The following is a 15429-nucleotide window of genomic DNA, read 5'->3' on the forward strand; positions in this document are numbered from 1 at the left end:
TTAGAGTTAATTTCCTAAGCTTTTTGCTTCTATGACAAACAAGTGATTATATCGATGTTATCCCCTAAACATGAAGATTTAAATTTTGTTTGGTCTATACTAAACTGAAATAAGAATCTCCCCCCTGCAAAATGGCTGCGGTGAATATGGTGATGGAAGCCGGCGGCACGTTGGTTGTAGTGGCTTACTGGGAGGACGAACAAGAGAAAAAGAATGTTTTTTTAAAAGATTGTCTTTTTTTCTTTTATTGCCACCTGTACTTTTGGGCCACATGAATAGCCTTATATATGCAGTTCACGCTCTCAAACGAGGTGTGAAACTGTGAATTATGCGCAATGACATGTCAGTTATAGGTGTTTAAATGACATATACTTAGATCGTAACGGTGAAAAGTGAGGACAACTTTAAGAGATTTTCAGTGTATTTGACTTTTATTTGCTGTATGACGTCTCTGCCATATATGCAGGGATAGCGAAATGATTTTTTGAAGCTGCCAACTGGAGGGTGGACAATCTGGGCCCAACATAACATACTGCGATATTATTCGCTTTGGGTCGAGCCTATACGGTTTCTCCCAAAAGGATTCAATTCCTTATAAGTAGCTTTTTTTTTTACTTTTCACGTGAGACTTTGTTCACACACCTAATAATTTTCCCCTTAACTAAGTTTCACATGAGTTATCACCATTCATGGGCTAATTTGAAGATTAACCATGTGTCACCCATATCATTTGATTACTTTATGTCACCGAAGGAGAGGCTATGTATACGTTTTTGAAGCTACGAATAAAGGTAGTAAACCAGCTCATAGATGAGCAAAGGGACTAAGCCGGACCCTATGCCATCACTTCGCCATTTCCATACTCGTCCTGCCAAAATGCTTCCACCCACTTTTGGTTGGATTTGATATTCAAATTTGCTTCTTTTCATCTCGTTATCAAGTCTTTCATTCTTGTCTTGGTTGTGTTTACAGGTTTACGAGGTGAATTTGTGCTCTTGGCTTGATCACTTTGTGCAATGGTTTGCATATAAAGCTCGTTGAGACGAACTGATGCTTTTCAAATTACTGGTAGCAATGGGTTAGTAACTAAAGGCTGCCAAATAATATATATATATATATATCCTGTAAAATTAAATCACCTTTTGCGAAGAATTGCGGGCATGCTGCGAAGCTTATGAGATTATGGCCATTAATATATTCCGTTTTGGGTATTCCACCGATCTAAACTCTTCTGTAATACAAGCTGTCAGTTAACTCTCACATTCGATTTCACTTGTTCTTGTTCAGAGTTTCAAATGATCTTTTTCTTGCCCTCTTTAGTGGCGAGGGACAATATTGTTGAATAGTTAAACATTTGCTGGCGTACTGAATCAGCCAGCTCTGTATATTTTTTCTCCGTTAAACAATGTAAAACATTAGACATGAATAGCTAGAAGCCAAAAAGACTAACCTACGCATTTTGTTTTTCTAAGGGTGCGTTTAGATAGTCCTTTGGTTAGTTTCTTGAAAAATATTTTTGGAAGAAAGTTTAACAAAATAAATTGTGTTTGAATTGTTCGTTTGATAATTATTTGTATTGAAAGCAAATGAGAAACAACCAAAATCTACATCGATTTTGCATAGACCCTTTCGACTTTTCAAAACTATGTAGGGTTTAGAAACCACAAGAAGATTTTGATTTTGAACTAGTTTCTTAAATAGCATTTCCAATCCTGTCAAAAATATGACAACCCAAACCTTGTATCCTTATATATTAACAGCACTGTAAATTAAGATTGCCTTGTTAACAGAGTATCAGCTTGTTATCCCCACAAATGCATTGTGTCTTCCAATGGGAAGGGGGAATAACTTGGAGGGAACTTGTTTTCTAATCAAAGTAGATAAAATATTCTCTTTTTTCTTGGGTCCCTATTTCACGGTATAGAAAAGCCTACTAGAATTCTTCATATATGCAATACAAGCATATGCAAAAGAAAATTAGACGAGTCATTATTCTAGCAATCTTTGAATATGATACTCCATATAATTGCTTTCAAAATTCCAAAGGGAAATCAAGAAAAGAAAAGAATCTGGAATTGTGCAAAAGATGACAATTAACAAGAGAGAAGAAAGATATTATTTCTCCATAGTTAAGAATGCTTATGATCTTGGGATCAAAAATGGATGAACCATGGAAGATCAGACATCATAAAGTACAATTAAATTAAGAGGAAAAAAGAAATTATGTTCAGAAGTTTCACACTGGCGCCTAAATGTAGACATGGACGCAAACATAGTTTAACAGGGCAATTAGGGGGGGCGCTAAAACGAGAACTGAACACATATTACCAAAAATGCTTCCCAGGCAGCCAACAATCTTCAGTACACAAACTACAACAGTACAAGCCCAAGTTCTGATGATCTTAAAACATGCTTTAGTCGATAGTTGTAGAGATAGTAGTGGAGTTTCCCATCACCAGGGCCAAACTTAAGTTCCTTCAAGAAAGTTTCGTTATGCATAACATCTAGGGCGTTGAAAACGTCAAAATCCTTTTGCTTTGCCACAATGAGGGCATCATTCATCAACTGAATCCATGGAGTCTTAGTGGAAACGTTGTAATAAGAATAAGCAGCCTTCAGAGTGGAATAATTCTGATTACCAAGAATCGATGAAGGAAGTGTGTAAAAACTACAGAAGTCCGTGATTTCATGAGTCTCGGGGCTTTCAACCAGATAGCTGTCAACAACATCCTCCTTTGGCAGAAGCCAGTGTTCCACGTCATTTTCATCAAAATCAGGTGCAACTGCAAACTGCTTCAAGTAATTCCTAAGCAACCGAGTAACGGCGGGAACATCATGGGGCTCCATCTTTCTGAACCCAGGTGTGACAGTCTGATCAGGTAACTTATACAGCTTTATTGTGCGGCTCATCGTCATTCTCGGGCCAAGCCTAGAAAACCCAACATCGATAAGCTTCTTTGGATTCAAAGATCTATGCCAATATTGACATGTTGATATAGGTGTCGGAAGGACAACCCCAGCTGTATAAGCAGCTTGCCAAATATTCTCCAAGTGAACTCTCCTCGTGACCTCCTTTATCATGACAGGAGCAAGTCTTTTTGATCTAAGCTTCTTATGAACACACAGAAAGTTTATCTCTGCCATGACCACAACAGTATCTCTAGCGCGTATCTTTGCCGGTACCCCTGTAATAAAAGCAACCAATTTCTTCGAGGTCTTCACTCTGACTCCAATGTGCCAGCTCTTGTAGTAACCTGGAGGATGAAGTGCCCATCGAAGAAATTCCTTTGAGTAATTGAACCTAAACATGTTCTCATCATCTTCAACATAATTGTTTGTTAGCAGAACATAGACCTCATTACACATATCTTCTGAGTCCAAATCACAGGTGGTCCACTCATATGGACTAGGGAGATTGTAAGGCTCCTGCTTAACTTCAGATAAGGGTGTCGGAGGTTCAATAGGACCTTCGGCCAAGCTTGTATCTCCAAGATCCTTAAACTGGCCCACTGGTTGAGTCTCCCAAAACTTATGCTTCTTCGCCAGTGAGAGAGATTCTTGCACCTGTCGTGCTAAGGAATCAATTGATACCTCATTACCACTCTCCAGAGATAAATTATTATCAGAAGTGATGCTATGGTTCTCAGTTGCCTTACTGTCGTCAGCCATTTTCCAGACTTAAATATATTATTCTCTGCCATAATAACGTCATAAATTAAAATCCAGTACTAAGTATAAAACACATGAGCAACATGGAGAACATATTAGCAAATACATACGAGATTTATGGCAAACATGCGGGTAGAATCCATAAGCTCTAATAAAGGTACTACCAACAGAAGGTGTATAATGGACTTAAGTCAGTAAAATGCAGAGTACTGCTGCACCCACTACTTCCTTGTGAAATGGGTTCGGACCTATATGCATGTACGTAATAATCACAACTACATATGCACAGAGACCGAGTTGAACGCAATACCACAGCAAGATACCATTATTCCAACAGCTAGACCTTTCTTTGATCTAAAGATATAAATTCTTGATTCCTAATTGCTGTGACGCATAAAGTAAAATACTAAAAAAAAAATCATAATCAAAATACTGGAAAGAAAAGAGTAAACAAGGAATCTTGTATTGGCTACTCGAGATGAATAGAAAACGTCCAGACAAACACTACTTGAGTTACATGTGTTCCGGTGTTAGTTTTCACATCAATGAATGTATGATTTAACTATAATTTCAAATCATATTTAAGTTTCTGTTTACAATACTGGGCCTCTTGACAGCAGCTAAAAGGATTAAATATTGGGCTTCATAGTTTTATACTTAGTCTGGGCCTCTCTGTATACCCGGCCACCACTGATATAGAACATTCTGGACATAACAACAAAATAAGAAATTCATTTCTCTTTCACATATATTTTGCTCTTCTCGTTATTAGTGCTTCAACTCTAAATCAAATCTTCTGATTACACTAAGAATCAATGAATTAACATGGTATCAGAGCCTATTATCGATCGTTTATGGCTCTACATGTCCATTTGACGGTGTTCGTTTCTCAAGTTTTTGTCGAAGTTTTCATTGCCGGAAAGTTTCTGGAGTTTTCTTTGATTTTGATCGATTTGGTCATAAATTGATGAATGTTTGTTTCCAGAAATTGTGAGCAATTTCTCTGGTAAATTTGTGGGCCGATTCTGCGGAGTACATTCATCCCCAATTTCCGACTCTACCGGTGGTATCAAAGATTGTGGTGGTTTTTTTTGTGATAAATTGAATGCCTTTCTTCTTTAGGTTGCAAAGAAGGACGGTAATATCCTTTCATTACTTAATTTTGGGTTGAAGTGTTGGTAGATACCAATTTTATGTTTTTCTGTACAAAATTGACCTAACTAGGGTTTAGAAATGAGTAGTCCTGAAGTGAGTTCGTCAACTACAGCTGATGGTTTTGATGATTTCACTATACCTCCCTCTCATCCTTTCTACATACATCCCTCGGACAGTCCAAGTGCTCACCTGGTATCCCCTCCCTCAGTGGTCTTGAATGAGTCTTATCCTACCTGCAAAAGCAACATCCTTATGATGCCTTCCCTTCCTTCCCCGAGTATGGCATACTTCATGCTACAACATGATGAGAAACAGAAAGAGACTTTTGCTCTTGTCCCTGGTTTCTCCCATGATTCAGCCTCCTTCAATGCTTCAGCTTGTCCTATGAACACTTCTAGGGGTTTTAATCAGAGGGTCCAATTTGATGCAAAGAGAGGATCTAGTTCATCTTCCAATCTTTCATGCAGATATTGTAAGAAGCATGGGCACACCATTGATAAGTGCTATAAGCTGCATGGCTTCCCCTCAGATTTTAAGTTTACCAAGAATAGGAGGTCTGCAGCTTGTGTTCAGTCTGATGTCCATCTCCTAGAGTCTGCTTTTACCAAACTAAATTCCTCTGATGACAGTGGACATGGATTCAGTAAAGAACAATACCAACATCTCATGACTCTGCTTCAACAAATCCACACATCTCCTACTCTTCATTCTGAGAATGTTGTCACTGAAAATGTAGGTTTTGCCAACTTTGCAAGTGTGCACAATCACCCTGAGGTGCATTCAGCTCCTTTTCATGCATGTGCAGTTTCACACTTAGGTTTAAACCCTTGGATCATAGATTCTGGTGCCACCAACCACATGACACCACATAAACACTTACTTCACAATCTTAAGCCTTTAGTAACACCTTTCCTAATTTTTTTTTTTGATGAAATAAGATTCTTCATTGCATGCATCTAGAAGATGCAAAGTTACAAGAAGGAATTGAATTAGTTCCATTACAACAAAGGACTTAATCTGCTTAGGGAGCTAACTCAAAAAAAAAAAAAAAATGAGTTAAGCTAGACTCAGAGATCCAATGAAATCTAGAAGAGGAATTACATTATTTACAGGTGTTAGAGAATCCAGCTAAATAGTTGCACAAGGCATTTGGCTTTGAGAGCGTGTATATTAGTTGAAATGCCATTAGTTGTATATTAGTTGAAATGCACAAGGCATTTGGCTTTGAGAGGTACAAGGCCAGACTTGTCATACGAGGGGACACACAAAGGGAAGGTGTTGATTACACTGAAACTTTTTCCCTTGTTAAACTCACTACCATCAGATGTTTCCCTATCTGAGAATAAAATAAGCTCAATTGTAACTGTTGACGAGGATAGCAAAGCTATTTTCCAAGCTGAATTCCACATTATCAACGTAAGCCTGATCAAGCATCAAACTTTTCATTATTGTTCTAAAATCAGTTTTTACATAATCTAATAGTGAAATATTGGAAACCTAAAAAAAAAAATCAAAATTTCACCATTGAATTACGATATTCACCCTAACAAACAGTAAGTCAAACTTAAGCATTGTCTACTGGTAGCATAAAGGTGCAAAACATAGCAAAAATTCAGTTCCGTAAGATCTAAATCATAATAAATAAATTTCTCCCTAAAAACGCAAAAAGAAAGATAAAGAATCAATGCGAATATACAGAAAGAAATTGGAAATCGAACCTTGTAAATGTTTAGTGATACAGTAGGGTGACCGAGATCTATCGTTTCAGAAAGTGATTAACATAAGGATTGAGAGGGCAAAAAATATCGAATAGATTTACTTTAGAGAGAGAGAGAGCTCAGCATAGGAACCAACGAAGGATTATGAACGGATCTCGAAACTGTCAATGGGCCTTTGATTTTTTCATTTGGGCCCATGTCCCATACTCCACTTATGTGCTGGATGAATTTGGATCGTAGAAATGACATCAGGTAGCTATTTTAGAAAACTGTTATTTAGAAATTAGTCAAATTTCAGTACAAAGTCTTGAAATTAAAATTTTTAATTTAAATTTTCAGAATAAAATAAATACGGGCTAATTTTTAAATAGCAAACCTAAAAATGACTACTTGTGTACTTCCCTACTTGGATTCCGCTATACTTCGTTCATTTCATAAAGTTCGGACAAATACCAAACCATTTCATTTTAGTGATTCTTTAATTTGCTGTAGCTTAATTTTCAGAAAGTAACTCGTCATTTTTTTGGTGAAATTATCTCATTTTTTTCTGTTACAGTTAAACCTCTTTATATCAACCATCATTTATAATGACCAAGGTTTCTTCGGAAGTAATTTTCATGCTATATATATTCTTTATAACATCATTTCACTATAACATTCAAAAAATATCGGAATAAACGAGATTGTTATAAAGAGGTTTGACTGTACAGTGTATTATTAATTAGAAAGTCTTTACTTGCTGAAATTATTGTTTTTTACCATACTTTTGAGTTCCTTATGTAAATGCTAAAGTACGGTATATGCATATTTCATGACCTGTCGTTTATTTTCTTTTTTAGTGGGAATGGGTTTCTAATATTTTCCTTTATCTCGTTAGTTCAAGTGTTCTCTTGGAAAACTCACGTGGATCTCGCTAGTAAATTGGTTTATTAGCTTCATAATGTAAATATGGGTATATAATATTAGCAATGTCAAGAAATTTTACTCTAATCAAATTAAATTTATCGGGTATAAAAGTAATACTCCTACATGTTATTGTGACTGAACTTATACACTAGTGTAAAACTTTACTATTACACTATTACGAATTGAATTGCATGAAATGTTGTGTTGACACCTGTCTTCAGACCCGTTTTATATGCTTTTAGAAAGACTTTTGCCTCGTTTCTTCAGCTCCTCACTCAGACCCCATCTTGAAAGCTCTCAAACAGAAAATTTTCTGTTTAATTCTCAGTTTTGCTAAAGTTATTATCATCGTCATTCCGAGGTTTGAACTCATTAAATCTTGTCTTTTTCTTCATTTTCGCATGTTACTTACATAATTTGTTTGTTAATTAACGTTGCGTTCTGGATTATATCTGTTTGTTGTCGAATGTTTTGTCTTCTGATCGCTGAGAAAATCATGGAGAAATTAACTGCAAACTCTCTAATTCTTTCTTTTACATTGTTTTGGGATGCATTTCTCGTCGATCTTATTTGGAGAAGATCAACCTTTTCATTAGGTGCAGAAAGCACTTAGTTGCGGGAATTCAGAGTGTTATGTTCTGTTCGCGATAGATACTAGCAGTATTTATTAGCGGAAGTACTTTCTTCTCTTTTGTTCCCTTTCTGATCATGTTTATTGTTGTGTTTGTGTTGGAAAACAGAGGAGATTTTGATAAGTTGAAAAAGTATATACTAGTAAATATATATAGTTATTGAATTAATGAATGAGATCTGTGGTTTAAGATTAGCAAAAGTAATTTTTAGACCAATGCCTGTATAGTTTATCCACTTTGCATAGTTTGTTGAGATCCATCAAAAAAGGAGTGATGTAAATCTGAGTTCATATTGGTTCGTTGTGTAAAAATTTTCTTTTTGTTTCTTGAAGTTTACTGAATCATATTTGTCATGGGAAATCAATATTTCGAGATTCAATTTCTTTTACTATTTTCATTTAATTTACTTATTGTTTTATATATCTATTTGGTGCGTAGTATTATTAGAGTATTGTTATAACTTATATCTATGTACATTGGTATATAGTAGTACTAGTATTTACTGATGCATAACGTACATACATTGCAGTCATGGCACGTTTGGCACCAGATGGAGCTCAATTTGATGCCCGTCAATATGATTCTAAGATGAATGATTTGTAAGTTATTATGGTATTCATTGCATAGTACTAATTTGAGCTTCTTCGTTGAGTCATTACATTTTTATATTTGATTAATTTCTCAGTGATGGATGGTTGAAACTTGAACTTGTCTCTATTATTACTTATATGGTGCAGACTTGCCGCTGATGGAAAAGATTTCTTTACATCATATGACGAAGTTTATGACAGTTTTGATGCTATGAGTTTGCAAGAGAACCTTCTCAGGGGCATTTATGCTTATGGTACTGTGTGTAAACTGTTTAACTTTTTCTCCAGTTATGGAAAAATCTTTCGATTTTGCTTTTTAATCTGATAAGTAGTCAGTTATCATATTGGTTTTCAGTAGCTTCTTCTTCAGAGGTACTATATACTTTAATTGGCTAAAACTTATTAATTTTGTTTCTTCAAAGTGGTGCTGAAACTTAAGAATTATTCTTCTCCTCTTTGCCTTTTCCCATTCCGTGCTTCTTTATGTTGGAAATATGATTTTGAATATACTAGATTATGTACATGCTATAGCTCGTATAATAAGATTTTTGTATTATCTAGGTGCATGCTTTTGCGTTTTCAAGATTTTAGTAGTACCGAGAGAATTATCTTTTAGCACATATAAAAACCCTTTTTTAATGTTGTTATAACAACAACCCAGTATAATTTTACTAGTGGGGTCTGGGGAGGGTAGTTTGTACGCAGACCTAACTAGGACCCATACCCTGAGGTAGAGAGGCTGTTTCCGATAGACTCTCGGCTCCCTCCCTCCGAGAACTCCCCAACTTGCTCTTGGGGTAACTCGAACTCACAACCTCTAAGGTTGGAAGTGGAGGGTGCTCACCGCTAGAGCAATTCTTTCTATCCTCTTTGTTCCTTATGATATTACAAAGAGCCGACCTTATATTCCAACAACTTAATGGTTTTTTTGCTGCATGCAATATTTTATGCATTTTTTTTTAAGGTTTTGAGAAACCTTCTGCAATTCAACAAAGAGGTATAGTTCCATTTTGCAAGGGACTTGACGTAATTCAGCAGGCTCAATCTGGCACAGGAAAGACAGCTACTTTTTGTTCTGGAATCTTGCAGCAGCTTGATTATGGTTTAGTTCAATGCCAAGCCTTAGTGTTGGCACCTACTCGTGAACTTGCTCAACAGATTGAGAAGGTGATGCGAGCACTTGGTGACTACCTTGGGGTTAAGGTCCATGCTTGTGTAGGTGGGACTAGTGTCAGGGAGGATCAACGTATTCTCGCGGCTGGTGTTCATGTTGTTGTTGGCACCCCGGGACGTGTGTTTGACATGTTGCGAAGACAGTCTCTCCGTCCTGATTACCTCAGAATGTTTGTGCTAGACGAGGCTGATGAAATGCTGTCACGTGGTTTTAAGGATCAGGTACTTCAACCTCTGCAGTAATGCATTTTACACCTTATAAGTATAACTGTGTTTGAACAAGTTCAGGTCCGAGGTCTACTAGGTTTGCCAATTTAAGAATATCTGGAATTACTTCTTTGGAGCAACCAATATAGAAATCCAAATTTAGATCATGTTAGATGTTCTTGTACTCTGTCGACCAGTCATTTTAATCATTGTTGGGAATTAGAAATTGAAGTTTTTTTTTCCATTTGTGTTATTGGCGTGGCATTTAGTACCCCTCCCATTCATTTAGTTCCTAAGGCCATTATATAAAAACCTATCCTGTTCAATTTATTCCTTAATTTGCTGATTATAAAGAGTAATTATACAGAGTTGATCATAGTTTCCCTCTTATTTTATTTTATGCAGACATTGAAAAGCTGCTAATTTTGATTCTTTTTTCATGTGTCTATACTTGTAGATATATGATATTTTTCAGATGCTACCTACCAAAGTTCAAGTCGGAGTGTTTTCTGCGACCATGCCACCAGAAGCCCTTGACATCACAAGAAAGTTCATGAATAAGCCCGTGAGAATCTTGGTTAAACGCGATGAATTGACACTTGAGGGTATCAAACAGTTCTATGTCAATGTTGATAAGGAAGAATGGAAGCTCGAGACACTCTGCGATCTATACGAGACGCTAGCAATCACACAGAGTGTCATCTTTGTGAACACCAGGCGCAAGGTTGATTGGTTAACAGACAAAATGCGAAGCCGTGATCACACAGTCTCAGCTACACATGGAGATATGGACCAGAACACTAGGGACATAATCATGCGCGAGTTTCGCTCTGGTTCTTCCCGTGTCCTTATCACAACCGATCTGCTGGCTCGTGGTATAGATGTACAACAAGTATCACTTGTGATCAATTATGATCTCCCAACTCAGCCGGAGAATTATCTCCATCGCATTGGAAGAAGTGGAAGATTTGGAAGGAAAGGAGTTGCAATCAACTTTGTGACAACAGATGATGAAAGAATGTTGTTCGATATTCAGAAGTTCTACAACGTTATAATCGAAGAACTCCCCTCAAATGTTGCTGATCTCCTCTGAAAAACTTATGTTTGTGGCTGGAGCTTTAAGCAGAAAGAGTAACCATGTTATAGTGTCCACACCATTCCAGCTTATAGCATAGAATTAGTCTTTTAACTACCATTATTATCTAGTGTCTAAGACAGGCCCGTGGCATTAATGCTGCTCCAAATTTTGCAGTAGGTAAGGTCTTTGTTTTTCATTTCCCAGTTCTTAAACTTCTTTGGCATTTTGTAGTTTATTTGAGTTTTAAAGTTTGTGTTCTTGTTTTTTTCTTTTTTGGCATGGAAACATGAATTATAAACTGGGAAGTCTTGAAATCTTTTTTTGATAGAATTTAAGGGTCCACCAAACTATATAGAGAACCAAGTTCTCTATTAGTTCCCACAGAACATACGCATACTGCAATAAGTAAATGGTACAATGGAGTTTTACGTGGAAAATTCCCGGCTCAATGGGATTAAAAACCACGACCTATCCTTGTAGGATTTCAACTTCACTACTGAGCAACTTTAGATTACAACCTATTGTAACCTAGGAATTAACCTCTTAATCCCTCACCAACTTGTAACACTCTATTACAAGCCACTTTATAATAACTCTATTATAAAGACTTTAAACCTAGAAATTAACTTTTTAATTCCTAACTAACTTGTAACACTCTATTACAAGTCACTTTGTAATAACTCTATTACAAAGACTTTACAACTCGACTAACTCTAGCCAAGACACAAACACAAGAGTTTATAATTTACAAAGATTTCCTACACGATGCTTCTAACTAGGCTAAGTAGGAATTACAAGTAAAGTGCTTTAACAAAGGTACAACACAACTAAGGACATGTAATAACTTCAATACATGGAACTGGTCCTTGGTTATGTTGTTCTTCGTTCTTGATGCCCTTGAGGGTCACTTTCAGGATTGACACAGACTTGAGAGAATGCTTAATGAGTTCTTGAATGTGCAAGTGATTTGTTTTTCCTTTGCTTGATGTTAATATCTCATTTGTGACATCACTTGGATGATGCAAGCAAGTTAGGTAAAAGGCATTTCCTATAAAGTTGACTGTTACACAGTTTCTGTACTGTAGCGTGTGCAGGCAGCAACTTTACAACTGTGAAGTTGACTTTGTACAGTCACCTCGGGAGCTGGTAGCGACATGTTCCCTCTGTTGTTCCTTTGACTCTCAAGAGTTGAATAGTGTTCCCAACTTGAGACTTGTTGATCTTGGGTTCTTAAGGATGTGTAACAGGTTCCTTATCTGGTTCTTAACAGTAAGTTTATTAGATCATCAAAACATAACAGGGATACACATATAACCTATCAATTTCTCCCTTTTTGATGATGACAAACTTATAATTCAAGTTCCCCCTGAGAACCAGAATGACATTCGCATTTCCTGTATTCACCCTGAATCTGTTCCCCATCTCTATTCCCCCTCAATTATTTTTCCCCCTTTTGGCATCATAAAAAGATCAGTAACAAGCATTAAGCAAAAAGAAGTTCAGCTTGGTTAACTGATGCCACATGTGTGCACACAAACATGACTAAAAACAGAACATAAGAGCAATGCATACACAACAAAAGGAGGCGGCTTTCATTAATATTTGGATTTTTAAGCAGGGAGCAGTTCCATTATTTCCAAACACATCCACAAAATAAAAACAGCACAAACAAAAGTACCAGTCATAAAACATCATCAGAACTAGAAGACAGACACTAGGAACTTGACACTTGGGAAAGAGACACTGTTTAGGGAGCACTGGAAAAGAAAGGCCCAGATGAGGAAGCAAGGGTTCGAAGAAGGATGTCGATTCAAGCATTGGCTGACACCTGCTCGTTAATCAGTCTCTCCTTCAGGTCCTTTTATGATTTGGCAAAAACTGGTTCTCCCTGAGGTCGGCATTTTCTCTTGTCAGATGGGCAATCTCTATGCTTTGAGAGCTGCTGGAACCAGGTGCCTCCTAAACCTGACTGAGTTGACCTTCGAGAATGGCATTCCTTGCCTCCAGCTTCCTTATGTACGTTCCTACAGTACCTTTTGGTTTTTCAATTTTTCCTTGCCAGCGTCCTGGGTATCACCAACCTTGGTCTTCTTGGAGGAACCAGGTTCCTCACTGGCATCAGCCTTCCTTTTCACTGATTTTCTTACACTCTTGCCTTTCTCTGTAGATTTCCTGGAGATCTTCTCAGCAGACTCCTCAGCCACTTTTTCACAAGACTCCTCAACCATTTTCTCATCCTCTTTCTCACCAGATTTTTCACCCTCAACCTTCCTCAACTCCTTTTCACTCACAGATGACTCCCTCTTGGACTTTGTAACAGTAAGTTTCTTTGAGGACTTACGAACCAAGGGACCAAGTTCCTCTTCGACCTCATCATCCACATTCACGACTAGTGCAGAAGCCACTACTTTCTCATTGACAACGTTTCCATCTTTCAGCAATCTCCTTTTTTTTTACTTTTCCTTAAGACGGACTCAATTTCTTCCTTCTTTTGCAACCTCGTGATGGGTCTCTTAGAAGTTGACCCCTGGGGAGGTTCCTTTCTACTCCTAGCACTAATAAAGCTCGCCAGATCCACATTATCATAATCTTCTTCTTCACTATCCTCTTTCTCCTCCTCAGACAAAGATCGCATCTCAGGAACCACAATTGTTAATGGCTCAGCATAGAAATGAGGAGAGGGAGCAGGATCAGTACTGACCTGGGGTTCTTGTGGAGAACCAAGGGTTTTATCCTAAGTGGAAGCAGAGGGATCCTCTTGGGCGGAGGGATCAGGTCCCTCAATTAGTTTCCTAGTAGTACTATCAAGTGCCAAAGTTTCGACAGGCACCAGTTCCCTACCCTCGGCCTCTGCACCATTTTCTTCCCCCTGAGACTCAAACACAACCTCATAACCTCCAACCAGAGTTCCCTCAGCAGCTATTGACAACATATTTTCTTTAGCTTCATGTTCTTGTAATCTAGGAGCATTACTTGTAAAAACAAGGCCCGGGGTTGTCATTGTTGATTCATCACTTGTATGAACCACACCCTGTCCTTTCTCAGATCTTTCTCCACTGGTTGGCTAGAAACTTCTTGATTTTCTACTTCTTCCATTGTAACTTCTTCGACCATTATTTTCGACGAGGCAGAAGGAGAGGCCGCAACCACAAATTTCTTGGGAGTCGAAGTTTGCGACTCTGATGAGAACCTGTACTCGACTGGGTTGGAGAGGAAGCAGAGGGTGGTTGTGACTCTGGTTTAGGGTTTGGACTAGTCGGAGTGGGTAGTATGGGCTTTATCATTGGTGCTTCAATATGAAGACACAGTGGGGACGACGCTTGGAGTATTCTGGGTTTCTTGATAGTCAGACATGTTGGAAGAGGAGAGTGTTTGGTTAGAAGAATGAAAAGAGGAATTTTGGATTTTTGATGTGAACAGTTATGAGAGTGACTGTCAGAGGAGTTATTTAACAGTGATGAGGGACCGGTTAGTAATGGGTATCAATTTTGGGTAGTCGGGTCACTTCAGGTGAGACGTTTGGGTTCAAAAATCGGGAAAGAGAGAAACTGACAATTTAATGGCGTGGAACCATTTCAGTTGTTAAAAATTATGCATGAGAATATAGAGGAACTACTAACCTGTGTCAAGGGAACCAGGTTCCCTGACAGATTTTGCAAATGTAAGCCTCATCTTTTGACCACTGTGTAATGCATTAGCTATTTGTTTGCTCTGTAATCATTATGCGTGTCTACCTGTAACGGTATAGAGATGAGTTAGACTTTGCCAGAAAATACTTTTTAGCTATTTTACCTGTATATTTCTTCCGTAGCCAATCATCGAGGGACCAGGTCCTCAGCTTGATTTCATCAACCCTAGTGCCAAGCGATTCTTTTCAAAATGCTCTCTGCTAAGTGCTTTGGTGAAGATATCTGTAATTTCATCTTCTGTGCTGCAGAACTTTATGCATATGTGCCCTCTCTCAACATTGCCTCTGAGAAAGTGATGTCGCACATCAATATGCTTTGTTCTCTTCAGTTGAGCTGGATGTTTTGCCATGTTGAGAGCACTGTTGTCAGGTTCAGCAGTTGAAAGGGCCACTGAGTTTTGTTTTCTTGTGCCCCATGAGATTAGACACGAACCCAGAAAATGTGCCATGCCAGAAGTGCTTTTACTATCCACCAGATACCCAGCATAGTCAACATTAGCATATCCTATTAAGTCGAGGTTATCTCCTGAGGGAAAGTAGAGAACCAGGTCCTGCATCCCTTTGAGATATCTTAGGATTCTCTTGGCAGCTTTCAGATGAGATTCCTTTGGAT

General features: G+C 37.8%; 3 protein-coding genes across 4 annotated transcripts; 1 reads left to right on the top strand and 2 right to left on the bottom strand.

Moving 5' to 3' along the window:
* Window positions 1-2185: 2185 nt before the first annotated feature.
* On the bottom strand, window positions 2186-6701 carry LOC104115915 (glycylpeptide N-tetradecanoyltransferase 1-like). Its single transcript, XM_009626640.4, has 2 exons — window positions 6543-6701; window positions 2186-3694 (listed from the first exon to the last, which is right to left on the bottom strand). The coding sequence occupies exon 2, from the start codon at window positions 3667-3669 to the stop codon at window positions 2371-2373; it is 1299 nt and encodes a 432-aa protein (XP_009624935.1). The 5' UTR covers window positions 3670-3694; window positions 6543-6701; the 3' UTR covers window positions 2186-2370.
* Window positions 6702-7673: 972 nt separating this feature from the next.
* On the top strand, window positions 7674-11385 carry LOC104115917 (eukaryotic initiation factor 4A-8). 2 transcript variants are annotated; one of them, XM_009626641.4, is made up of 5 exons: window positions 7674-7809; window positions 8610-8679; window positions 8818-8924; window positions 9635-10065; window positions 10508-11385. In XM_009626641.4, the coding sequence occupies exons 2-5, from the start codon at window positions 8612-8614 to the stop codon at window positions 11141-11143; spliced, it is 1242 nt and encodes a 413-aa protein (XP_009624936.1). In that variant the 5' UTR covers window positions 7674-7809; window positions 8610-8611; the 3' UTR covers window positions 11144-11385. The 2 variants fall into 2 exon arrangements, with proteins under 2 accessions (XP_009624936.1, XP_009624937.1); XM_009626642.4 differs by having other exon boundaries at window positions 9674-10065.
* A 1767-nt stretch (window positions 11386-13152) lies between these two features.
* On the bottom strand, window positions 13153-13763 carry LOC138894749 (protein PXR1-like). The gene is made up of 2 exons (XM_070179476.1): window positions 13586-13763; window positions 13153-13532 (listed from the first exon to the last, which is right to left on the bottom strand). The coding sequence occupies exons 1-2, from the start codon at window positions 13761-13763 to the stop codon at window positions 13153-13155; spliced, it is 558 nt and encodes a 185-aa protein (XP_070035577.1).
* Between the last annotated feature and the right edge of the window lie 1666 nt (window positions 13764-15429).

This window comes from Nicotiana tomentosiformis, chromosome 6, assembly GCF_000390325.3.
Source record: "Nicotiana tomentosiformis chromosome 6, ASM39032v3, whole genome shotgun sequence".
Taxonomy (NCBI): domain Eukaryota; kingdom Viridiplantae; phylum Streptophyta; class Magnoliopsida; order Solanales; family Solanaceae; genus Nicotiana; species Nicotiana tomentosiformis.